The sequence below is a fragment of the Tachypleus tridentatus genome, chromosome 9 (assembly GCF_004210375.1).
Source record: "Tachypleus tridentatus isolate NWPU-2018 chromosome 9, ASM421037v1, whole genome shotgun sequence".
Lineage (NCBI taxonomy): Eukaryota > Metazoa > Arthropoda > Merostomata > Xiphosura > Limulidae > Tachypleus > Tachypleus tridentatus.
Window position 1 is genome coordinate 51,702,897 of NC_134833.1, and position 27,380 is coordinate 51,730,276.

The following is a 27,380-nucleotide window of genomic DNA, read 5'->3' on the forward strand; positions in this document are numbered from 1 at the left end:
TTGGAACAACTTGGTTTGGCTTATCACCACAGAATGATACATATTTAGATTCCCAAAGATTAAATTCACTTTTAAAAATATGGGAGCCTGTGATCAATATGAATACATCACAATATTTTAGGATTCCTCTGACCCTCAATACAGTTTTGAGAAAATCATCATCTCTCCAAATTTTGCCGGAAGCCTCTCAATGATCGCCACATCGAGCTGATAATGATTTGTGATCTTTGCTATCTACTTTGGTATGGTTGTCAACTTTTGCTCTTTTTTTGATTTTTTGGCTGGTATGTTACTGGGACTTATTGAATAGAGTTGTCTTGTTGGAGGGCATTTGTCTACTGGCTGCCACCCTCCATAAGGTACATGAGGCCTCTTTCCTTCTCCCTTGATGTTTGCAGGTATTCCAGAGGCATTGTAATCACAAACTGACACTACCCATTTTCATTCTTCATTGTCATTGCTGTCCTCTTGACTTTCTTTGGCTCCTACTTTTAGTTAATTGGGTGAGCGAAGTTCTGGGGCTTTCCCCAGTTGCTTTTGAGTCTACTTCTTCCATGACGGTAGAAAAGTCTGAGGGCAAATACTTGATTTCTCCTCTATCACCTGATATTGCTGTTCATGAAGAGAGTTTTACCACTCAGTTCAATAAAGTGATAGCTATGACTTGTTCACCATGCTTGTTGCAATAGCATGCTTTGGTTTACTACCACCAGGGCATATAATTAAGTCTAAATCCACCTTTGGAAATATGGGATTACAGAATGGAGCCTGTGATCCTCTTGAACAGAACACAATTTTCAAGGGTTCATATGACTCTCACTACAGTTCTGAGGTTTTTATCTTCCATTTAAATTTTGTTGGAAGCCACTCAGTAATCTCCATGTCAATTTGATGATGATTTGGGATATTTGCTGACATCTATCTTGGTACAACTGTGTTCCACCCTTGATTTAATAGTACCCAGAACAATTCTATACCTATCAATAGGGCTCCTCAATTCAGACAGACCACTGCCAGTGGTATTTGACTACCTTATGCCAGTGGGGTTTGTGAGAGAGCAGTTAAACTTTTCTGGACATACAGAATTCCTACACTCCAGATCCATGAATATTCCAGGTTCATGCATCAGGGTTGGTCATTCAGTTCATCAGTTCACATCTCCAACACCATTACCCCTCTGACCTGTAGTGTTTCTACTTTCAACAGATTCTTGGAAGGTGGATCCAAGGCTATCAGAATTGTTGGTCAAAGGGGCTGTAGAGAGAGTCAATTCAGTTCTTCCAAAATTTTATTCTTGTCTATTTGTTGTGCTCAAGAATATGGGAGATTGGCATCCAACCATTGATCTTTCTCCTCTCAAACAATTCTTAGATTCTTCCAAGTTCATGATGGGATCGTTTCTCACCCTATACTGATATTTTCACCAGATCTGTGGAGAAACAACTTTGATGTTACCAAAGCCTATCTCCACATTTCTATAGCAGAGTCATCCAACTGCTATCTACATTTTATCCACAATGGTCAGGTTCTGCAAAATCGTAAAAGATTTCTTTCATCACCTTCATTCTTTGGGCCTGTGACACATCATTATATGAACTGGTTACTCTAAGCACTGAGATTCTTCCTTTATTAGTCACCAAGGCAGACTTTATTCTTAGAGCTGAAAAATGTATTCTTGTGTCGAATAAGTACACTGTCCATTTGAGTGCCTTTTTAAATATGTACTTAAGTCAAGTTCAACTGACTCCTATCTGGATTCAAGCTATGGAATGGGCAGCAGACTCTCACTCATGTCTCTTTCTCATGCTGCACGAATGGTGATCTCTCTCTTTTAAAAATGTGGGCATTCTTGTGTCTCTAATTCATTTCAGACAAGAACATGCGATTCTTTTGGTGGTCACTTCATGACCAATGGATCATGGACAGTGATTCATTGGTCATCCACTCTCCTTACTCAAGATCAAAATTTTAGATCTCAAGTGGTGGTTAGAATGGAACAATATTAAAAAAGGCATTCCTTTACCACTCCCTCATCTCAAGATTCATCTCTTTACAGGTACCTCACTTCATGGATGGAGTGCATATATTAACAGTCAAGAATCCCAGAACCTATGGACAAATATTGAACCTTTCTTAAGAGTCAATTTTGGGCTTCTTGCTGTCAAATGAGCAATGTCTAGATCTATTGAGAGGAAACATGGTCATGATTCACTTCAACAATTTCATAATGGTATCTTATATTTACCATCAAGAGGGCATTCATTCTGGGGATTTTTGTTTTCAAACTTTCATATTTTCTATTGGACTTATTTCCATCATATCAGCCTCCTTCCTTGTCATATTTTCGGGATGATGAATGTGACAGCAGATCATATGCCTCAACCCAACCAAATTCTCCTGACTGAATAGATCCTACATTAAGAGATATTCCAGCAGATTTGCTCTTGGATTGATATACTGATAACCAATGCATTTGCCACACATTGGAACTCTCACCTACATACATTTTGGTCTCTGGTTCCTCATCCTCAGGCATTGGTAATAGATGCATTCAGTTAGGATTGGACAAAGTTTCCTCTATATGCTTATCCACTAATTTGTCTTTTAACAAGAGTTCTGGCAGTGTTCTGATTCCCTCCTTTGTCGAGTGCTGTTGGAAACTCCAGACTGGTAAGCCCAACCATGGTTTCCTCTTTTTTTCAGTATCTTCAAGAGTGCCCACCTTCACCACTTCTTCTTTAGTCATATTTGTTGAGGCAACCTAAATCTGATGTCATATACCCAGACATCCTGAAGTTCAGAATTCATGTATGGAAGTTATGCTGTCCTTTGCACAGCATTGGGGCTTAACTTCTAAATTTGTCTTGTATTTGTCTCACTCTCACAGTGGACCCACAATGAACTTTTATCAAAAGAAATGGTACACTTATTTAAAATAGTGCCTCACAAGGAAATTGAACCCACTCTGCTGAAATGTACAAACTGTATTTTGCTTTTTGACTTGGCTATTTTCAAAGGTTTAACATCCTCTACTGTCACCTTATATAAATCAGCTTTATTAACTACACTTTGATACTCTTAATATCAGAAATTATTTGACTTTCCAGTGCTATCTGGCCTTCTCAAATCATTTCACATTCTTTATTTGAAAATGCCTTTTCAATTATCTAACTGGGATATTAAGGTGATATTATATACTTTGTTTCACATCCAGTTGAGCCTTTAGCCTCATTTATCAATAATGCCATTACCAGCCCCTTTACCTGTGTGATTCTAGATATAAGTGGAAAAGGAAGCACACATGTTTTGGAAGTTAATATTTTCCTAAATTGAAAATGTATTTTCTATAATACTTACCTTTTCTTGTATTCTTCTGTTCTTTCTCCCCACTAAGAGATTGTGATTGAGTCAGTCTCAAAAAAATGATAACATTATCTGAATGAGGTTTCTTTGTACAGTATCAGGATAGATGACATATTGATGTAGATAAAGTGTTACAAGATAAATATCAACAAAGGCAATTGAGTGGGGTAATAAAAGACTATAGAAAGTGAGAAAAATAAATCAGACCAATGCTTTGATGGACAAAGGAAGAAATTATGGTGGTTGAGTAATTCTTATAAGTGTGAGTGGAGATAAGTATTATTGGAAAAACATTTTGGAAGATGTTAACTTATATCTACATACAAACCTAATGTGAATTTTTTTTATACTGCAATCAGTATTATTATCTCAGTACTTTAACTTACCTTTGTTAGGTATGGGGGTTCCACATGTTTTACACTAAATGTTTTAAATTCTTCTGTGTCTTCATTATTTTCTCTTTCTTCAGGTAACCTAAAAGTTGCATAGGGAGCTATTTCTTCTTCAAAGACTGTAAAAAACATGAATATAGGTACACAAAACAACACAGGTAAAAACCAGTATGAATCACAATATGATCTCTCAAGAATAGACATGATGTACATCACTACTGATTGTCTGTTGAATTTTGTGTCAAGCTGCTTAAGAGCTATCTGTGAAATGCAACTATCATTCTTATAATGGTACAGTCATGGCCTCAAAGAGCACAGCAAGAACTTTTTTGCAAGTAATGGGGTACAACCCATGGATCTACAGTTTGGCATGCTAACAATTGGATCACACTCTGCCCCTAAAGTACTGGTTTTCATACAAAAAATGCCCCACTAAAACCTGTAATGATATTATAAATAAGTTATAATTATAACCTACAACTATATTTCAGCATATAAATCCTAAATTGTTTTTACTTTGTTTGATAAATTTAGTATTGTTGAGATAAATGCTTATTAAATTTAACATTTTGACACCAGGATAAGATTAAAAGATAAAAATTTTCTTGGGAATTTTCATATCATCATTAACTATTAAGAGAAGAACATCCTATGCTTTTACTGACCCATTGTGCTGTAACAATAAGTTGTAGTTACTTGCTCTTCTGAGTCTATTTAATCATTGAAACTTATGTTAGCAAACATTATATTAAACATTTTTTAAGAAATAAGAATGAACAAAAATTGTTACTCTGAGAAAAATTTAATTTTTATACATTAAAATGTCTGTAATAAATTTTGGACTGAAAGAAAAGGAAATGCAACTGCAGATTCGACTAAAATATAGAGCTATAAATTACAATTAATAGGTTGAAGTAAAAGGAAATATTGTGAAGACTTTAAGACCAATATCTACATGAGACAATACAATTACAAATCAATGCAATGTTTGTAGTAGCTTCTTGGTATCATGAACTTTGTAATAAAATTTATTGTTTGTATAACTCTTATAATACTATAAACAATCCTGTGAAAACTCAATGGGACAAATGGTTAAAAAAAAAAACTATACAGCATTGAAGTTTTGGTCTATGTTAGTTAGTCAAAACTAAAAATAGTTTGAACTGAACAACCATCACAGAAAGCACTATTGCATGATTTATTTATTGAAATATTGGAAAAACTGAAAACTAAATACTGAAAATCTCTTTTCAACAGTGAAGGATGCACAAATTACACCTTCAGACTTACAATGGCTGGTTGAGGGCATATTGTTGACTTGCTTGGCCTGAGCAACATTGTTTGAAGGCGTGACTTTTCGTATGGGAGAAGAAAAATATGATTGGTGTTCTCGACTGTGGCTATGGCGACATGATGCAGAGTGCTGAGGCTTTTTCTCTGTATGAGACATCAAAGCTGTAGTGGTTGCTAAGTCATTTCTTGAAGATGACTCTTGGGAAGGAAGAAAATAGTTAGAATTTAATTATATGACCAGATGACCAAACATGACATTCAAGGATACTGAAGATGTTTGAAAACTTTAATTCAACAAGACATATTACAAGCATATCATGGGGTCATAGGTATATAATTATGAAGTTACTATGTGTGTTCCTTAGCATTAAAAAAATATGGAAATTAGAAATAAATATTGTGTTTCACAATAAAAATAGCTTACACATGGTATTCAAAAATAAATATTGTTAAAACTGATATTTCACAACTATCTTCTGATGAAACATAATGAAATAACTTATATTCCATATGCCCTGAAACATTTTGAGTTTTTCACTTTTATTTTAAAGAAGTTAAAAAAAACTGACAAATATGTTTCTTTAGAATTTTCATTGAATTATACAAAGTGTTCTGTTATTAAAAACGTAATTTTTAGGCCATATCTATATGATATATATCAATATTATGTTTATATCTGTTTTGATAACATAGGAGGATTCTGTTTATCTAATTTCTATGAAGTTTTAGCATAAACATGCAGTCAGTAAACCATTAAAGTTGTCTGTCTTACTTTTGTTTTGTTTTCTATAGCAGATAAAACCTACTATGCACCAGAAAATGTTGCAGTCTACTTCCTTAAGCATTAAAAGGGTTAATACTGGCTGAGTAGATAATGTCTGTATATTACAATTAGTGAATGCTATGATAGGACAACAACTGCATGATGATGCTCTCACGGGAGAAATTATACTCTTCAAAAAAAGAAAGGCAAAAGGCAAAATATGAGACAAATTGTTAACAAGTTTATGTCATAAGTTCTGTATGACATGTGTGAAATTTTGCACATTCACTGCTGAACATCCAAAGTCTGCAAAGTCGAAGTCCACGCTCACTAGTTGAAGTTTAACGTCACTCAACGTCAATAACGAGTATGACCCCCATGAGCATCAATAACTGCTTGGCATCTCCTGCCCATGGAAGTGATGAGATGACGAATCACATCCTGTCTAACGGCTGTCCACTCAGCCTGCAAAGCTGCTGCAAGCTGATGTAGAGTCTGCAGTTGAGGTTGTCGCCGTCGCAGACGTCGGTCCAACTCGTCCCAAAGATGTTCGATGGGGTTTAAATCTGGTGATCTGGAGGGCCACGGAAGAACGTTGATGTTGTGGTGTCTCAAGAAGACAGTGGTGAGTCGGACTGTGTGAGGACGGGCGTTGTCATATTGAAAAACGTCGTTGACGTTCACCATGATGGGTTGCACATGGGGCCTAAGAATCTCGTCGACGGTTGCGTACGGTCTGATCGGAAATCCTACGCAGCCCTGGTATGGTTGAGGCAGTAGACGTCGCAGTGGTGGTCCTATTCCGAAGGTGACGTAACCGGATGTTGCGATCTTGTGCGGGCGTGGTCACACGAGATCTGCCAGATCGTGGACGGTTATGAGTTGATTCATGCTGTTGGTGACGATTCCATAGCCTTGTGATGGTGCTTTGGTGGACATTCACAGCTCTGGCAACATCTGATCGAGATTCGACTGCTTCCAAGCGACCAATGGCGTTGTTTCGTTGTGCTTCAGTCAGTCTTGGCGTAACTGTATTACGTGTCGGTGGCTTAACACTGAGCTATGGAAACCGAGAACCCGTCACTTTTATAAGGATTTTGCACAAGTTGCACTTGCAGAACATGCAGATCTCTCAAACAAATTTGTTGGACACGCATGCATTTTGGCGAAAAATCTGATGTTTTCCTCCGTTTTCAAAGTGCACAACTTTTATTCTCATTTTGGTCTGACAATCAGTGCCTTAACACGTGTAACATCACATACTCTGAGTTTGTAACGTTATTACATATATTTCTCTTTAAAATAACAAAAATATCCCTTTTGCGTTTCTTGTTTTGAAGAGTATATATGCGTAAATAAAAATATTAAAACTGATGTTTCAAAATTACAATATTTTAAAATTCTTATAAAATGTTAAAACAACCTATAGTCTGATCTCTATTCGATCTGTAATGATGGCGGCTGTGGTTAGTTCGCCGAAGCTTGTACATCACAAGGCACACCACTGCAACAACACCAGCAATCAGCACCACAACAGATGAAACCATAGATACTAGTGTAGTGGTATTCTGGAAAAATGATGTAGAGGAGGAAACATGACCTGGGTTACTGGAGTCTGGTGGAAATGCTAAAAGACAAGAAATATATTCTATTAATATACATAAAACAGTTAAAACTTAAAAAAGGGCAACTTTTGTTAAAAATCTTTATATTATTGTGAAGAAGTAACAGGAAAACAAAACAATTAATATTGGGAACAAACATCTATGTCAAAATTGGATAATAACAGAGAAAAAAAGCCTTATCTATGGAAAATGAAAGAAAAATATTTTTACAACATCATTGTTGGATCAAACTGTACATGTCATGACATTTTACTGGATTCATTCAAAACCCAAACAATCTAATGATCAATTTATGTCAATAAACTTCACATCAAAATATAGTTAATAACTTAATTTTTAATAGTATGCACGTTTTAATTTCTTGATTTCAAAAAAAAATATTCAAGTAAATTCTCAATCTTCCTGTCTATGTATCATGACACTTGTTTGTTCTGAAATGCCCATTTAATCCTTCTTTCCACACCTACGTCAGCTTCTAAGATTAATACAAATTATAGTTATTGAACTATAGTGAACTAGAGTTATTGACGAGACAGTTTAAAATTAAACTGATTTACAGATATAAATCATCTTGATTTACAGATATAAACCAGAAAACTAAATCAACTTGCCACACCCTCCTATCACATACTGTCTTTCAAAAAATGTGAATGATATTTTCTGATCTTTACTATTACATTATTTATAACCAACAGAATAAAAAAAGAGAGTTTAATTTACTGACTAAGTGCAATGCTATCTTGTTCTAGTGATAACTTCTGAATTACTTGTCTACTGATTTGAAATTGATAAAGCCAGATTCACCTCAAACATGTTAAGGAAATTATTTTTAAAAATGTATACCTTAGTGAGACAGCTAGTTTCATTATAACAGTTATAAGCCATTGGATTTTCTGTGTATTTTATTGTTTTAAATTAAATATCTGAAATAAATAAAAATTCAATAATGTAATGGCAATAACCATACCAAAAATTTTTTGAGACTTTGAGATTTTGAATAGAGATTTAAATATTACATTCCCATATTCCTGATGATTAGTATTTCTTGATGTGTAGTTTTTATTCACTGACGGCTGTACTAAAAATTTGGAAATGTCCATTAAAATCAGTAAGTCACTTTCTTTGTGTATGTAATGTGAAGTAGATGTGCACTATTTTGCTTGGATTTCTTAGGCAGGTTTGAAATACTGTTTTTATAAGTGTCAAGTGGTACTTCTGACACACTCAACTTCCATAAATTAGACAACACAATACATAGTCAATAAATGATGAATGCATATGTTGGATATTGTTTTTCTTGAATATGAATAAACTCAAGTGATTTCTAAACACAGAATGTAATGTGACTTAACAACATCCAAGGTAATCTGAACTACCAAGCTTTTCAAATTATAACACAAAATATATGAAAGTTTTCCTAAAAGAGGTAGTGATATCATGATATTACAAAGTTATAGATTTGAAACTAAAGCTTGTTGTTTAGGACAGACTATTGAGAATGAAATGGTTTTATTTGTTCTTATCAATGAGATATTAAAATTAAATTATGCATAGTTCTCTTATTCAAATAGATGATTTTCAAATTCACAATACAGGCAACAGGGAAAAATTACAAGATATACTCATGATCTCTAAGATTAGACCTAAAATTGATTCGGATGTCTACATGAAAAAAAAACCTTCCTCTTTGTGTATCAGACTAACTGAGATTCATTGATTAATTTTTCAAGAAACAACACAGTAGATAAGTTATTGTTTGAATTTACTTTTTTTTAAACTTCCAAGATTCTTCTAAAGATCAAATAGCAAAAATTCAATAATGTTATATGGTCCCTCTTTATTATTTCTGACAGTTTTATTGTATCTGTATAAAAAGACAAAACTATAAGCATAATGTATGTAAAATAGGATCTACCAATACGAACAAAAACAGCTTTAATCTTTTAATTTAAAAAAATATACACTCTAGGCTTTACAAAACACATTTGGGATAAAGAATACACTATAAACTGGAAAAAATGAAGCATGTTAGATAAATCCTAGGAGTATAACATAACCTAAAAATGTTCAGAAAACAAACATCACACACATTCAGTCACCTTGTAATTAAGTTATTAGTTATACAAAGCTAGGCTTCACAAAGGTTCTACAAATAATCCCAATAAATATTAACTTGTAATACAAACTGCAATAACTAAAACCAGCTATAATATAAAAATCTACTTAAGGAAACAGATGTGTTTCTCCATGAAGCATTTAACATCAGGTTTATCATTTCTCCTCCATGAGATGCAATATTTTAATATTTTAAGGTTCTTACAGATATATACAGGTCATAGTTAAAAAACTGCATCATTAGAAACATTGACTAAGATGAACAGTATTGTATAGCTTTTACAGAAAATACAAGCAAGTAAATCTTTTAAAGTAGATTGGTCTATCAAGAACACACTACCATGAGGCATTTTTGAAACTGTCAGTTTATATCAAAGATTCCTATTATGCAAGGTGTATTTCATCATTACAGATAAAAAAAAGGGATAGGAGGATATGATTGTAATTTAACTTGAAAAAAAACAACATAACTAAAAGCCAAAACTACTGATGAATTATTCAATTAATAACAAAGGATACAGATTATGGGTAAATAATGAATAAATAAAATCTTTAACTGATTTTATCTTTGTTAAGAACTTTACATACCTCAAAATACGTTTATTAATTCAGCAAAAGAGTACATACTAGTACTGCACAAGATACCATTTACTTTTACTTTTATACATACAAGTTAGGTTGAAGTGTAAAGAATAATTCTAATTATTTTCTCTTTTTATTTATATAGTTCTTATAATTTTATTTTATTTATATGTTGAATGTATTTTTAGAACATTTTGATACATTAGCACAACAGTTATTAACACCAAAGATCGCTAAGAGAATACTAAGGTTTATGTTTTTGATCACTCCAATTTTGAGCCATAGCTTATTTAATTATTTGCTCTTCTGCAAATTTTAAACAACAAAGCATCTGAAGAGAGGTTGCTCAAAGCTCCATCTCTGCTCAAACATTCTTACCAAATAAATTAATAGTTTTAAATTACGAGCTACTGTTGATAATAAATGTTTTAACAATTAAAACTCTTGAAAACTTTAAAACACTGTGAAGCCTTACCAGCAAACTGCCTTTGAGTCTTTATATTATACTCTGCTTTCATGAAACCATCATCAGTATGAGCTATAATTCGGATGACATACCATGTTTCTGAGTTAAGATCAGGTATAACTACATGATTTTGATACATTGGAGCCACTTTGTCCAGAAAAGGTGTCCAGTGATCTTGATTTTGGAGGCGATAATCTATGATTATTCGGGTCACTGGACAACTTTGAGGTTTTTCCCAAGCAGACAAATGTATAAGTATGTGGGTAGCATTAGCACTGAGCAGCTCTTCTTTAGTGGGTGTGGAAGGTGCTAAAAAAAACAACCTACAGCTTATTACTTGAAAAAGTTTAAACTGAACCATAAAACAATTAAAAATATACATATCCATAATCGTTTAAGCAAACACTGGAGGTGTAAAATATTTGTAAATCCATTATAAAGTTAAAAAAAACAAAGCATATAATTCTTACTCAATTGGTTTTTAAATTTATTGAATTCTGTCCCGTTAAAAACAAACACAATAGACACAATGATATGAAGCCTTACATAGCTAATTATAAGAACACAGTTTACATTTTCACCACTAACATTATTAAATTTAGAAAGATAGTATCACTATCAGAGTTTCACAAATTCTGTACTGGTTTAGTTTCTGAAACAACCATCCATCTGGCAAGATGACAAACTATAATTTTTATCAAAATACAAAAGTTTCTTTTAGCACTCACGTGTCCCTTTTGTTCTGAACAGAACCTGCTCACTACGTTTCTGGTTTTCATCAGCAAATGCAATTAAATAAAGCTCATAGTTAGTTCCACAGCTGAGACCTTCAAGAAGGAAATGTTTTGCTTTTCCATTTATATGATACTGTTTCCATTGTCCACCTTCAGGCATATAATGGACACTAAACTCTGAAACAAAATTAAAAGAAAAGGAACCACACTTTAACTTTTGGTTTGATACTGAAATTTATTTTGGCTTAAAAAGTATTTGGTCCACCTTTACATCTATAGTAAGAGGCAAAATAATGAAATTGGAAATAGAAATTTATCCTAAGTTATGATGAAAAAAAAAAAATCCCTTTGATACACCTTTGCACACCTGGAATCCACATGAATGTAATACTTACCTAGATGAGCTTTCTTTGGAAAAGACAAATGTAAGGGATGAGCAGAAAAATACATGAAAAGCCAAGTGTTTCACACAACAGGTCAGTTGGGCATAGGATGTAGTGTGATTAGGACAATAATTGAACATACATTCTGGTATGTGTTCAATAGTTAAAGACGAACCTAGTGCAAATCCAAAAGGTGGTAAGAGACAAGTGGAATTTTCATCTTTGTGGTTTGGTTAAAAAAAGAACATACTTCAGATATAGGGACATGGAGATGTTGCAAGAAAGGGATCAAAGAACCCATGACAAGATGAACTATAACAGTAACTTCTTCTACACAAGTGACCACAGACAAAGGAGGGGTAGTGTGAGGAACATTGTCAGAACCTTGGGAGGAAGTACTAGTTACTGTCACTTAAGAATTCATTAGATTGTTTTAAATTCTTAACATGATAATTTTTTTCCAATTTATGTAGTTACGTGGAGGTGATGTAGTTATAAAATGAAGTTATAGCAAACTAAAATGAAACCAACAAAAGTTAACACTGGAAAAAGGCAGCACAGATCTCAAAACAATTGAACAATGTTAAACTTTGAAAAAACTTCCATCAACGATATTGCTGAGGATAAGAATGAAGTTAATTCTGAGTGTTATTTTGCAAGACAAGAGAAGAAGTTGGATAAATGTTAATAAATAATAAATTGTCATACCTAAATTAAAACTTTTTCTAGCTTATTTTGTGTGATGTTTTACATAAAATTAACAAAAAACTTTTTTTAGATGTGTCAGTTTATTCTTTATGATCATTTATTCAAGTTACTTTTCAGTGCAAGTGCTTAAGATTTACTGAACATCAGGGTAATTCTTCATTTGAAGGTAAAAGTACAGTTACATCATTATACGATTTTGATGTGGTTATTAACTTTTGCATTGTTATTGTTTCCTTTTTGCTATTAGGAAAGCATTTTTTATAGTGCTGCCCAATTTGAAGGAAGAATTGTTTTTATTCTTCTTTCTTTGTTATGATAGTGTTAAACTTCTCAAAAAGAGACAAACCCTTTACAGCATTGTCATTTAATACATTAAAAGTGTTGAACTGTTTGTAATGTCTCTCTGTAGTCCACTCTAAACTCTCATGATTTCAAGTCATAATCCAGAAATCTAGATGAACTGTTGATGCATCTGAATAATTCTGTTGTTTTTGGTGCAATCTTCAACAGACAAACCCTCAAACTTCCTGACATTCAGCTGGATTTGCTTTGGAGGTTCATCCATACTTTTCTTCTCATTTAGTACATTTATCCTTGCTTATTTTGTCAATGTTTATATGGCTAAACCAAAAATTTCTAACTCAAGGAGTTTATCACTGAGATACCATAGATTTCCAGCAAATGTTTGATAGGCATATATTGAAAGAGCAGAATTCAATTCTTATAGTTAACAAGACATTGTAGGAAGTTAGGTTTGTTGTAAGGAGCAAAAAACATCAAAATTAGATATGGTCCAACAACAAAGGTGTAGATGTTATGGAGTTCTCTTTCCTTATAGGGAGTGAGTTTGAACAGTCTTATTGACATCCAGATCTTAAGGCCAGACAATGTAGTGCTCCAAGTGCTATAAATCAAACATCATAAGAAGAGATGCCATAAAAAGGGTTATAGGTTCAAAAGTTCTTATTAACTGTCTCTAGGTTGAGTGAACTGAAGTTTTCCTGTAGAAAACTCAATAACACTGTCCTTAACTTTCTTCTACTTCTACTTGTGGCTTCTACTAATTCATCTTTGTTAGCTCCAGTTCCGTAACTGGACTGGTATACGTATTCCCAAGATTGTTTGAACCCATTGAAAACTGCAATATCTGGGCTCGAGAAAAGCCTCATATATTCTTTAATAACTCACGACAGGTCAAGTTCCAAGATGCAATACAAAACATTTGAGAAGCAAATAGTGACAGCATGGATTACTTATACATAAGTAAAAAAGTGAAACTAGAAAGTAAAATTCCATTTTTAATAATATCTTAGGTAGAGAACTCATTTCTCTACAAAAAAAGTGTTATTAATATGAAAGAACTGGCTTGTATACAGCATTGCATATTATTATTTTCTATGAAGAATAATGCCTTAGACAGTGAAGCATGATATATAAATTGGTAGCAGTGTGATTCTGTATTGCACTAAAAGTACCTTTAGTTTCATCCCTCTTTACTAATAAAATCGTGTACTGGAAACCTCTACTGGAATTTAAAAAAGAAGAATTTGAATAAAACTGTTAGTTTTATTTTTAATTAAATTAAGTTGACAAATAACTACAAGGTTAATCAAGTATTTTCAAGTCACTTAACTATGACAGCTTCTTCTAGAACAATACTTTATAAGCCAAAGCCCAATTTTTGTAAAATTTTGTAAAATTATCAGCCATGATGATCTAAAAACGTTATTAACAATTCCATGTTACTCTGACGTCTTAGAAAAAAATAAAATCAGGAATGAAATTTGTGTTTGTAGCAAGTGTTTCACATGTTTAAAGCCAAACCAGCTGAATTTTCAGACATTCTTTTTTTAACCCTTATTATACTATAATGCTGCCTAGTGGAGTGTTAAATATTCCAAATGTAAATCTAAGAAAATGTTGTGAATAATTCACATTTACCCAAATCTAGAGATATGTAGATACTCAAACTTTAGGAACATATTAAATAATCAATTCAAGTGTATTGTTTAGTCACTAGTGTTTTTCCTAACAATTATGGACTAAATAAACTGATAATCTTGTAAAGGTTAACAGAATTTACATAGAAATCCAGTTTGTTGAAAGTAAAAACGGCCAAAATAATACTAAAAATTGATAAATGAGTGTGTGTGATCTATTATAGCAAAGCCACATCAGGCTATCTGCTGTGCCCACCATGGGAAATCGAACCTCTGATTTTAGAGTTGTAAATCCAAAGACATACTGCTGAACCAGCTGAGAATAGATAAATTGAAAAAAAAAGGGCAATATATTCTCATCAATAAGATGAAAAGGGCTATTTTATAAAACTCTATTAACCAGCAACTAATTAAAAGTAACAAAAATAATACAAACCTTGAATTTTGCCTTCAATGAAAGTATCTGATATGGAGAAATTTGCAGTGTTTAAAGTTGTTGATATAAGTTTTACTTCCACTTCTTCAAGTGGTGCTATAAGAGAACAAGCTTTATATATTTTTATTCAAAAACAATTGGTACGTCAGTACATTTACATATTTTTCAAGTAGGATATTTTGAAAGGGCTTAAAAGATTATTATGAACAAAATGAACTTAATGTAATATAAATTAGTCTTAATCAATATATGTATTTAATAATTTTTATGGTGATTACTCATTTAACATCCAATAAAATTAACAATGATTTGTAATTTGGTTCAGGTATACCTAGCATGCTCCTGATATCCAACATAAAGTTCACTGGAGGCCTGTAAGAAGGTAAAAGTTCAAGCTTTATTGTGTGTGTGTCTGTGAGATAATTTGAAAATTTCATGTAAATTCATCATATTTTCCAGTCATGATGGAGATATATGCAAGAAGTGCAAATTAATCTAAAACTAAAGTGTTTATCACAAAAAAATGACAAAATAAACATATAATAACCAACTTACTTCATTTTCAAAATGAATTTGTAATATACAGACAAACAGAGAAATATACTAGAAAATTCAAATTAAGTATTCACTTATTGTTATAAGAGTTAGATTAACAATCATTTTATAATTCATAATACATGTAGTGTTTTAATACTGGCTGATTTTAAAACTGTCAGGTTTTGAATATGGTCTTGGATTCTTTTACAGCAGCCATCTGTGACTTGATGGCAATAAATTTGAACAAGAAATGGACAGCACACAATCTATTTGTTTTAAAGTAACATATTCAAAACAAGTCAAACATATATACAAAAATTCTTTCCTTTATAGGATATTGCAGTTGTATCTAAAACTCTAAATAATCCTCTTTTCTTGTCAAATTTCACATAGGCTGATTCAATTACTTTAAAGTCCAATTGATAAGAATAATTTTTCCTACTTTATTTCTGACTAATACTACACAATCTGCAATAAGTCTATTTACATTACCCTATGGGTAACGTTTTCATGAAAGTTTACACAGGTGATTTCAATTACTTTTGAAAACCCTTTGGTAAAATATCACCCATTATGGCTAAACTTACACTAATTTAACTTTTTCTCACTTAACTATTTTTACTAACTTCTTTAGAAATTGCTTATCATGACTAAACTGCTAATAACTCAGTCTAGATTTGTCTAATTCTTTCTCATTTAACTTCCTCTATCTCTGACATTGGTTTTGATGCAAAATTAATTAATTCAGTAGGAATAATTAATCATCAAGGGCATTCAAAAATTAAGGAATCCTTATTTGTCCAGCTTGCAGATAAAAAGTGATGTATGCCTGATTTATGAAGGTTTGTATTAGAGGGCTGAATTATAGATAAATTAAATGAGCTGAAAGATTGATAGGATTAATAAATGGATTAGCAAAGGAACTTATATGAATAAATGGACACAAGGTACTTCAGGATGGCAACAGGAGTACCCCAAGTAAGTTCGAGAGGCAAAGTGAAAGCTGATGCTGAGGGTTAACTAGTGCTTGATGGAGAATCTAATTCTTCAGATATTCATCAGGAATTTACTAAAGTTTGAATTCAGATACGGTCTTGACAGTATGGATGAAAAAGTGAGGAAGGATTAATTGGGTATGTCATGGTTAGTGGAATTTGCAAATTTTATTGGTAAATAAAGAAAATTAAACACATTAATTAAGTGTGTTAATTATGATGACACTTTAAAAATATTGATAACCCAATCAATTGTTTTTAATAGAAACTAGTATAGAAACTGAACATTTATCTTAATATGCACTTCATGCTAAATTCAGATTTAGACATAGAAAGTGTGACATTTTCTAACTAAAAAAAAAGTTATAATTAAGAAAGATTTTTCAAAATTAAAGCCTTACAAAACATTGTAATATCTACTTCTGTGAATGCACTGTGCATTTCTATATTTTTTATTAACTTTACCTTTAAAAGTTTTTAAACTCAGTTGTTATTCTGTAAGATAAAAATATTTAGATGCTGCAAAAAACTGACCCAAAAAATCTTATGTTTAATATAGGACAAAAGAGATTTTCAAAATTTCTTTAATTCTGGAGATATGTTAAGGATGTTGTAAAGTACTATTATATTCCACCACTCAGGTTAACATACATTTAACATGTAGTCATTGTTGTAATGAAACACCAACAGCTTAAGTCAGGTTTGATTAGTGTCATATATAAAATCCTGTTTAGTATAGATTTTATTAATTTATTTATGTTGTGGATGAATATTTCATGACTGTATTTTTTTTCATAACAAGTGTGACAACAGTTTTGAGGGATTGGCATACCTATCAGTAAATGAATAGTTTATGATCATGTGTTCAACTGACATGTCACTATTCCTAAATGAGAGAGAACCAAAAGATGTAGACGAGATGGTCAAGCAGGTAGAACAATATATGAAAGCCCACGAAGGGATTGTAACTGGCAAGTTCAAAATTATACACTTTAAAACCAGTGATGGCTGACCAAAAGCAAGAGTCTACCAAAGGTTACAGAAATTTAACAGATAGAAGGGAGAAGAGATGCTATGTTTGTTATACAATAGGACATATCACAAAGGAGTGTAAGTCTACTACCATCAAGCAATAGGAAAAATCTAAACATAAAGCAGCTGGAGCTACTTACAAATTGAGAGCTACTAAGAAACAAGAAATAAGCAAGTGTCACTATGGATGCTGCTGTCAGGAGAAACATAATCAAAAAAATTAATCAGATTCACTACAAGAAGGATGTGCCAATGGTTGGCTCAAGTTAGCAAATGGATCAATAGTGCCAATAGTAATTGGAGCATGTTATAAATGTTAAGAGGTGCCAACAAATCATAATATGCCAATATAAAAAGGCTATGTTGGACACAAGATAGTGATGGTTCTATAAGATACTGGGTGTAGTAGTGAGAACCAGTCTGCTATGCAATGATTAGATGATAGGCAAGGTACGCTTATGTGCGATAACTTACGAGACAGTGAGAAAGTTTCATATAGTAAAAATAAAGGTAGATACTACATATTATGTAAGAGACCTTGAAGCCATGTGTATCAAAGAACCAATATATGACTTGGTGATTGGAAACATACCAGAAGGCAAAAATTTGAAGGAAGGGCATATGAAAGACCGTTCACTGCAAATTTTAAGAGAGTGGCTAAGAGAAATTCAAGCACAATAAAATATAGAAATAGATTTAAAAAACAGAAGATCAGATAAGGAATACTGAACCAGACCTGAAAAAGCAATTCTATTGAGAAAGTCAAACCAATACATTTTCAAAAATGCTTCTCAGGCCACACAAGGGCAAGATAAATCCCTGTTAGAGACTCTATGCTAGATCAGATGGACAAAGAAGCTAAATGTTGGTGTAGACTACATGAGAGGACTTAGTATGTGAGCTGAAAACAGGCTTTGCATATAGTGAAAAATATTATAAATATTTATCTTGAAGAGAAAGTTATATCAGATACAAAAGACTATTTAGTGCAGGTATTATTAATTAATTTATTTAGTGAGTGAATATTTCATGGTTATTTAGTTTTTTGGAACAGGAAAGTTAAAAACAGTTATTTTAAAGGTGACAGTTGTGACAAGTTTTGTAACATAACCCAGTAAGAATTGTACATTCTGTTTATAATTTATTGATGTCAAGGTTACTGAATGTTGCATGCAATTCATTGATGTCGAGGACATGAAGATTTCTAGAAGATCTAAGTGAAAGACACATAAATAATGGCAAGCAAACGAAAAATGTAGCAGAATAGAGTAAAGTCACAGGAAGGAGAAGTTCAGTCAGAGAAAAGTTAAATGTAAAGTTAATCATCATGGGAGTGAAAAGCCTATTGGTTGATATATTACAGTGAGATTAATAATTTCATGAGAGACAGGGAGAATGAAATGACACTTCAAAGAGTGTTCCAAAGTAATTGAACCAACCTGAATAAACCTTGGCAAAAGGCAGACAATACTTGTAAATACATAAAAAGAAGTAGACAATTTGTAAAGTACAGTATACAACAGTGGTAACTCAATGACAATGTAATTGAACTATACTTGGATAGTCTGGTGATAGAAATAGAGAAAAATAGTTTGGCTTGTTAATTGAATTCTAAAGCAACTGGATAGGCTTAACTGGACTTTTGACAAGAAAAAGAGAACTATATAGTGTTTAAGCTATAACTATGACCTCTACAGTGTAAGAAATTTTTGTACATATATTTAAATTGTTTTTAAAACATATTATTTTGAAAGCAAGTGGAGTCTATGCTGCAGATGTTTTGAATTTATTGCCAAGAAGTCATAGATACTTACTGTCTAAGAATCCTTAGCTCAACATACCTATATATATTTAGTTACTTAATATACACTGTGCTCATAATTATAAAACAAGAAAAGCTTAAAACATTAAGATGGATATTTTCAATATTTTCTCTATAGAGTATAAGTTGTAGTTATTGTAAAGAAATAAAATTTAAATGTTGGATTTTTTAAGTTCTTTTCTTATACTTGTTCAGTTGCAGTTTTTATAATGCAATAAAAACGTATGTCTTTATGTTAACTTCTATTAGTTCTTTTTCTATACACTGTAGTTATAGTTAAGTAACAAATCTTTACACCTTGCAGTTGCATTTCATTTGTAATTTATTAACATGCTGAAGAGTTATGGTTAAATAACAAGTCTCTACAGCTTGAAATTGCACATACTTATCACTATTCCTACTGTGTAGTCATAGTTGTTATAAAATAATAAAAACAGCATTAAATTGGAATTGCTTAGTCTTTCTGTATATGGAAGTTAGTTTTTGTAAAATAAAATAAAATTGCTTTAAGTTGAATTTCAATAATCTTTCCCTGTAAACCTTACAGGGAAGCTGTAGTTGTGGTAAAAAACAAAAAAATTATAGAATTATGTGGAATTTCATAAATTTTTCCTCTCACATTTTGTATCTGTAGTTGTTATTAATCAATCACTGTTTAAAGCTTTAAGACTTTTTTTCTGGTGTTTTCCCTTAAATTGCATAACAGTTGTAAGGAGTGTTTTGTTCTTTTCCTACATTTCATCAAGTAAGCAGACTAGAAAGCAAAGCCTTAAACCTGTATTTTTTAAACTCCCAGAAATTTACTTAATTAAGATGAACTCTGGTTCCAGTTTTTCATGAAGAAAATAAACGACAATTGAAAATAAATTTTTCCTACCAATGTTTCAGTTTTCCAAAGTATACAGAGTAAACTTATTTTATACAGTTCTTTTAAATATAGGCTTATTTTTGAGGTTTTTTTCCTTTTCTTTAGCATGAGACCATACATGAGATATGTACACTCTCCAACACAGGGAAAAAACCAATATTTTAGCAAGTCTGTAAACTTACGTTTTATCTTATACAGGTATAAGTATTAAAATAAGAAGTCAGTACAAAATAAGTTTGTGTATGTTGAAAAACTACACAACTTATAGCTTTGGCAGTTGGTACAGATGTATAAACATTTATGACTTAAAAAAAAACATCACCATAGGTAGTAGTGCTAGGCCATCTTGAAACTCAATAAATCTTATATCATCCTAAGAATAAAACTAATACAAGGCACAATAAATGTTCTCCATCAATTTTAAACAACAGACTCCTGATAAGATATGATGTAACGTTATTGAAACAGATCATGAATTTTTGCAGAAGCATTAAAACTGGGCAAAATGTGACTTATCCAAAAGCCAGTAAATGTGTTCCAACATCAAATTTATACTTCTAATCATAATTTTTATTGAAACCACATCATAAGCAACTATGTTTTCAAGATCATTTTGTAACACAATCAATGATAATTTTTTAACGTGTTCTGCATATGTTTAAATACACATGTACAAACTTACAAAACTATAGACTGTATGGTTCTCCCAGCACTTTTACATTCAACCCCAGACTTTGTTTAAACTAGTCTTTTAACTCTTAAGCCTGAGTTTTTTCATTTCTGTCAAAATTATTTTTATAATTTCCTAATAATTATCCACTGTACCTTATAAAACTTCAATTTTCATAATTTTGTGAATAATAACATGATTTGGATTAGTTTTTTAGTCAAAGAAGGAAAAAATATGATCAGGTGCTGTTACCACCTGAGGGGTAATTTAGAATTCTCAGCCTGATACTTGTAGTATCTGCACCTGTTTAAGAAGTTAAATGAAAAGTATGTCTGCTTAAAATACTGTAAATGCTCATAAGAAGCACTTGGTGCATGTAATATAATTCTGGAATGATCACATCTAAGTTTTCCAGATTTTTTATTGTTTGTGTGTAATTAAGCACAAAAGAACACAATGGGGTATCTGTGCTCTGCCAACCATGGGTTTTGAAACCTGGATTCTAGCATTGTAAATCTAGACATATCACTCTGCCCCTGGAGGACTTTTTATTGTTCACAGTTTATAAAGATAATATATATATATATATTCTTTAGATGTATCTATAAATTTATTATTCAAGATCTTTGGAGAACCTCTTGTTCAAAGCAAAATAACACATTACAACAAAAGCTCATTAAAAATTCTGCAATCCAGATTAGTTTTTTAATGAATAAAGTAATATATCTCTCCTTCATTCAGTGTCTTTATCTTACAGCAACAAAGACCACAAACTTCCAAAACCACCACAAGAGCTATAAGTACAAGAGACTGAACCCAGCATTACAGGGTCATGTTACTTCATCTAAACTCAGAATTATGGGGTCACAGAATAGCTATAACATAAGTACAATATCTGTAACTGATATTACAAGCAAAAATCATATATTATAAAACTGTAAATGCAGTGAAGAGACATTCTGCATATGGAATTATGAGGAGGAAATGGAATGTTGGCTCAAATGTAGAAACTGGTATGTATATCCTATTACCAGTATAAGTCTGCCAAATTTGATCACAGGAGCAGGGAAAGAATGTCATGCAATCAGAATTAATGAGAAGAGGGACCTCTACTGCTAACAACCATAGGAATAAGGTGGTGTTATCACAAAACCAGTTTTATGAGGCTGGCCCTTCTCCAATGAACAATTGTCTGTCTGAGAAAATACATCCAGGGAACACAGATGAAGGGAAATCAGCTTTGCCCTCTTCTCACTGAGTAAAAAATCATGAGTCAATATGGTAAATTAAGATTCTACAATGTACGTAGAAGGAAGCCTTCATGATCCATCACCCAAGAGGCTTGAAACTGGTAAAAACTTCCACACTCCAGTGAAAGAAAAAAGGTTGTTGTTTGACATTTTATGGAGCAAAGCAACTATGCTATCTCTGTCAAACAACTGGTAAAAAATTAAAATAACAGCAAAAGTATTATAAAGTGTAAAGAGGAATTAAATTAAAAACAGTGGCTCAATATTGGATAAAAACTTGAACATAATTAAAAAGATCAATGGCCCTAAAACTTTAAAAACACTTGTAAAGTGGACAGTGACAATGTTCATTGTCAGGGGTAAACTCATGGTAAAAACATCTAAAATGGTGCCTTCACTCATGATTGTAACAATGGGATGACAGTAAAATGTGAGCTATTGTGACTTGAGTGCTGCATCTGAGCAAGATAAAAGAAAATGATGAGTTAAAAAACTGTTACTAATGTGTAGCCTAGTTAGGACAACTTACTCCTTCCTATCCTTCTGGAAATAAGATGGCCAATGCCCAATAGAAAGTTTTATCTGGAAAAGCTTGTTATCACGATGTTCACTCCAAGCTGACTGGTTGACTGGTAATTGGTAGGGAGCTGAGCCTTGAATACAGGGCTGTAGTCCATGCATGGAACAAGCATGGTAGTGATAGCACCAGAGCAGACAGACTCAGCTGCTGTGTCAGCAAGCTTGTTCCTGCAAATACCAATGAGGCCTAGTATCCAGAAAAACTGAATAGAAGTAGATGATAAAGAAAAATTGGCCAGTCGGTTTTGAATATCAACAAGAACAGAGTGAAAACTAATAAGAAGTGATTCCAGAGCCAGTAGAGAGCTAAGCAAGTTGGTATAAATAGCAAAGTATTTGTACTGCATAGCTTCTATGTGATCCTAGGCAAGAGAACTGACATACAATTGAGCAGTGAACACAAAAACTGTAGAGGAGATCCTTTGTGCAAAACTGAACCACAATAAACTATGGCAGAGCCCACAGAGTCACTTGATTTCAAACCATTCTTATAAATGAGAATGAAAGGATGTTTTGAAAAATGTTCAGCAAATAGAAGATGGTACTTTCAATTGAGAATATCTACCTTCTTCAAGTGACTCAAAAAAAAAAGTAACATTTAGAGATGGTAATAAGTCATGGGCTGACCCGTGGAGACAACAACATCATCTAAGAACAGATCCAATTCATCCAGTTGTGCCTGTATACAAAGACCAAAAGAAACAATATCAGAGTGTCTATTTTGAAAAAGCATGGCCCACTGAGGAAGGAAAACACAACCTTAAGTGGGATGCTGTGGTAAGGATCAATGTTTTGAAGCATACAGTAAACACATTTGCAAAAAGCAGAGATACTTGAGGAGATTCTTGAGACTCAGTGTAAAAATTCTGGACTGCAGAAGTGTGAAAAGCCCCTGCACAGAGCTGAAGCCCCAGACGATGAACAGGGTCCAACGTCTTTAAGGCTGAGGTTCTGGCAGAGCCATTGACTAGACACCCATAATCCAGTTTTGATAGAATTAGGGCATGACAGATCTTTAACACAGAACATCGATCTGCTCCACAAGAGGTGGAAGAGAGAACATGGAAGATGTTCAGTGCCCTTGTAGACTTGATGTATGGGATGAAAGTCAACTTACATTCAAATAAAAGCTCCAAGAGCTTTACTTTGTGGATCACAAGATGCACAGTTTCACCAAGACAGAGCTTGGGATCAGGTTGAATACTCTTATTGGTGGCAAAAGTGCATGCAAACAATTTTAGAGAGAGAAAAAAAAGTAAAATTGTTTGCTGTAGTCCACTTTAGTAAATGACTGAGGGTAGTCTGTAGCTGCTGCTCAACAAACCTCATCTTGACAAATGACACAAGATATGGGAAATTGTAAAACCCACACCAACTTGGAATCACCAGTCCATTAAAAGATTTTTGATAAAAATGGGCAAAGGGTCATGCAACCCATACGAGTGGAGGTCTAGTAGTATCATAAGTCTTCTGAAGGTAAAAAAAAAGCACCAACAAAAACAAGATGTAGTTGCTTGAGAAAGGCTTCTCTGATTACAACTTTTCAAGTTCATTCAAGTGGTTCATGGTGGAGTGCTGTCATCAAAACCCAAAATTGGTGGGCAAGAGGAGGTTGTTTGATTTGAGGAACCAAACAAGATGATCATTAACTATCTTCTCTATGATCATACAGAAAGAAATTGTCAATGTAACTGTACAGTAGTTTGAAAAAATCTTGGGATCCTTCCCAGGTTTGCAAAAATGGAGGGCAATAGCCCAGCACCAAGCATCAAGAAAAGTATTCTCCTGATAGGTCTGGTTAAAAACAACAAGAAAATTGTCAAGAGAGGCAGAAGAGAGATGGTGCAGCATCTTGTAGTGAATATCATCAGGTCTGACTAATGTATTGTGAGACTGATGAAGAGCAAGCTGAGTTCCACCAGTGTAAAGGGGTGATTATAGTCAAAGAGACGATCAGCCTGAAAGGAAAGAAGCAATTTCTTTGCCTGAGTCTTGATAGTTAGGAAAGTGAGGGATGAAGCAGAAGCACTAGATGCATGAGAAAAGTTTTTACCAAGAGTGTTGGTGGTGCTTTGGGAATCACCAACTTCCTGGCCATTGGAGAGCAAGATTGAAAGGGGGTAGAGGTATACTTTCCACTGACTTTCTGAATCGTGTCCAATATGAACTTGTTGGAACTGGTGGTAGAAGAATTGCTAGCTGTGTACTTAATCCAAGATTCTTTTTGGCTTTGACATCTAGCCTGCTGGGCAAGTGCATTGGATTACTGAAAAAGTGATACAGTTTAAAAGTGTGGGATACCTGTAAAACGTACCTCAGGTCGTTTCTGGGCCTTTCGTACCGTGTGGCTGGCAGAATTCCACCATGGACGAGAATACTGTGGAAAACATGTCAAGGTTTTAGGAATACATTGAGCAGCTGCTTAGATGATATAGTCAGTCATTACTGTCACAGAGTCGTCGTCTATCAATGGCTTACAGATGATGGTAGGATTGAGTTATGAGAAAGTCCAGCTTCCATCATGGCAAATGAGTCCAGTGGCATCAACCACAGCCAGTCTCTCTCAAAATGACAGGAAAAAGATCACTGCCCTGTGGGTTACAGACAACTCTCCAAGAATAGTATGAGAAAAGTGAAAGGGAGTAGACAGAGATCATTAATAGTAAAAGACTTACTAAGTGCATGAAAATAAGTATAAGAACAAGTACTGAAGAGAGAAAGTTTGTGATCCAAGAGCATACTCTCTATGGAACTACCCCTCCCATCAATATTACCATCACCACAGATCATTAATAGTAAAAGACTTACTAAGTGCATGAAAATAAGTATAAGAACAAGAACTGAAGAGAGAAAGTTTGTGATCCAAGAGTATACTCTCTATGGAACTACCCCTCCCATCAATATTACCATCCCACAGATGGAATTATGTCCATAAAATCCCCCATGATTTAAAAGGAAGATGGTAACTGTTCAACGAGGGCATCAAGGTCTCTTCTGAAGATAGGTGGAGAGAACAAATAGTGATGGTATTGCCCAAGGAAACAAAGATGGCTATCGCTTCCAAGGTTGTTTCGAGTGTCAAACACAGGGAGAGCACATGCTGATTAACCAGCAGTGCCACCCTTTTATGCACTCATCCATCACACAACATGTCATTTCTTTGCAAAGAAAACTACCAAAAAGTGACTGCATTGGCAGATTTCAAAAACTTTTCCTATAAGGAGAGACACACAGGATGATGAGAATCAATCAAATCCTCAACATTATGTATATTGAAACAAAAACCTGGCAGTTACACTATATAAAAAATGGACATTTTTATTTATCTGGAGAAGAATTAGATGGAGAGCCATTCTCTTTTTGAGCATGTTTTTTCTTTATTGGAAGGAAGTCTGTCCATCTCTATGGATCCAGCCCTGGGATGAATAGGTAGGTTTCTGTCTGTGGGCAAATATTTGTGAGTCCCTATTTTAAAAAGCAGACCAATCCCAATTTATTCCATTAAAGGGTCAGCAGAGATGGACAGAAATCTATTTTACTGCTTTACTTATTAAGTCTATGAGTGACATTCCACCGCTGAGTGTAACTTTGTGATATCTAGAAACATATTTATGCACCATTTAAGCAAAACACCCCATCTCTGCAAGAAGTTTTATTGTGCAGTTAGTAAATTGTGTTGGTTTGAGGCACAGCATACCTGAGCAGGAAATGTCCACCATAAAGTGGAATCCATTTCTCAGTGGTAAGAAAAAGATCTCTTAAACTGAAGCACAAATTAGAGAAGAAGAAAATAGTTCTTGAGGAAGAGATGGTACATGGAACATACAGATAAAGGCTAGAGGAAGGACATAAAGGACCACAATGAGATCTCAATCAGGTAAATCAAAGGAACATGGAGAAAAGATGACTCAAAGGGAGTGGAAAAGGTGGGAAATGACATGAAAAAAACCTTATGAATTTAGGAGAAACAGAAAGTATTCAACATAGCCACTTGATAGCTAGACACTGCTGAAGTAAACAAGTATTTGTCAAATATCCAGATGATGAATTGGGAAAGATAAGGAATGTAAGAGTGGGAATGGTGAAAACCTTGTTAAAGAGACCACGATGGAAGATGGATATATTATTGCCTTTGATAAATGGGCAGACATGAAAGTCTCATTAAAGGGGAAAGGAAGGACGCAACATGTGGAGTCAGTTTCTGGGCTAAAGCAATGGAACTGACTAAAGCAATGTGTGAAGGTGTCTGGATGAACAATATCCAATCAAAGTTGACAAAGTACAGATTGAAACAGATTTAAGAGTAGAAAAGGTTGTACGAATAAAGGTTGGAGCAGTGGGCCTAAATATGAGGTGGTTTGGATTAGCAATAAAACTCTAAAGAAGAGTTCAATAGGAAGGTAAACATATGTGAAAACTCCTATAAACCTGACTGAATGCATCCATTCCCAGAGTTAGGAGCAGATGGAACAGGAAGTCAGACCTACTAGTAGGTAGTAAAGGCATATATGAGGTGTACAGAGCTGGAAACACATGCAGTGTGAATCTCGTTGGGACGAGATAATTGACTTACAACTACATTCAGGGTGCCAGAATCTAAAAGAACAGAGATCTGGAATTGGCAGACCCTTGCTCAGTAATATAAGTGATCATTCCATAGTTGCTGGAGTGTATCATAACCACTCTCCCCTGCAGAAGAGGAAGGAAATCCAAACAAAATAAATGGACAAATTGCCATAAGTTTGAGAATGGTGGTAAGTATAGAATAATTCTTAATCAATTACAGACTGAAATCTCCCAGGAGTTAAAGTAAGTACTTTAACATTC

General features: G+C 33.5%; 1 protein-coding gene across 1 annotated transcript in view; it reads right to left on the minus strand.

Annotated features, from left to right (window-relative positions):
* The window catches only part of LOC143225248 (cell adhesion molecule Dscam1-like), a 234,562-nt gene that overhangs the window by 46,145 nt on the left and 161,037 nt on the right, over nt 1-27,380 (minus strand). The window contains exons 26-31 of the mRNA XM_076454314.1: nt 14,801-14,896; nt 11,328-11,510; nt 10,609-10,908; nt 7,235-7,438; nt 5,046-5,246; nt 3,750-3,874 (exon numbers count right to left, since the gene is read on the minus strand). Coding sequence (XP_076310429.1) covers nt 3,750-3,874; nt 5,046-5,246; nt 7,235-7,438; nt 10,609-10,908; nt 11,328-11,510; nt 14,801-14,896 — 1,109 coding nt within the window. The remainder of the gene's footprint in view (nt 1-3,749; nt 3,875-5,045; nt 5,247-7,234; nt 7,439-10,608; nt 10,909-11,327; nt 11,511-14,800; nt 14,897-27,380) is intronic.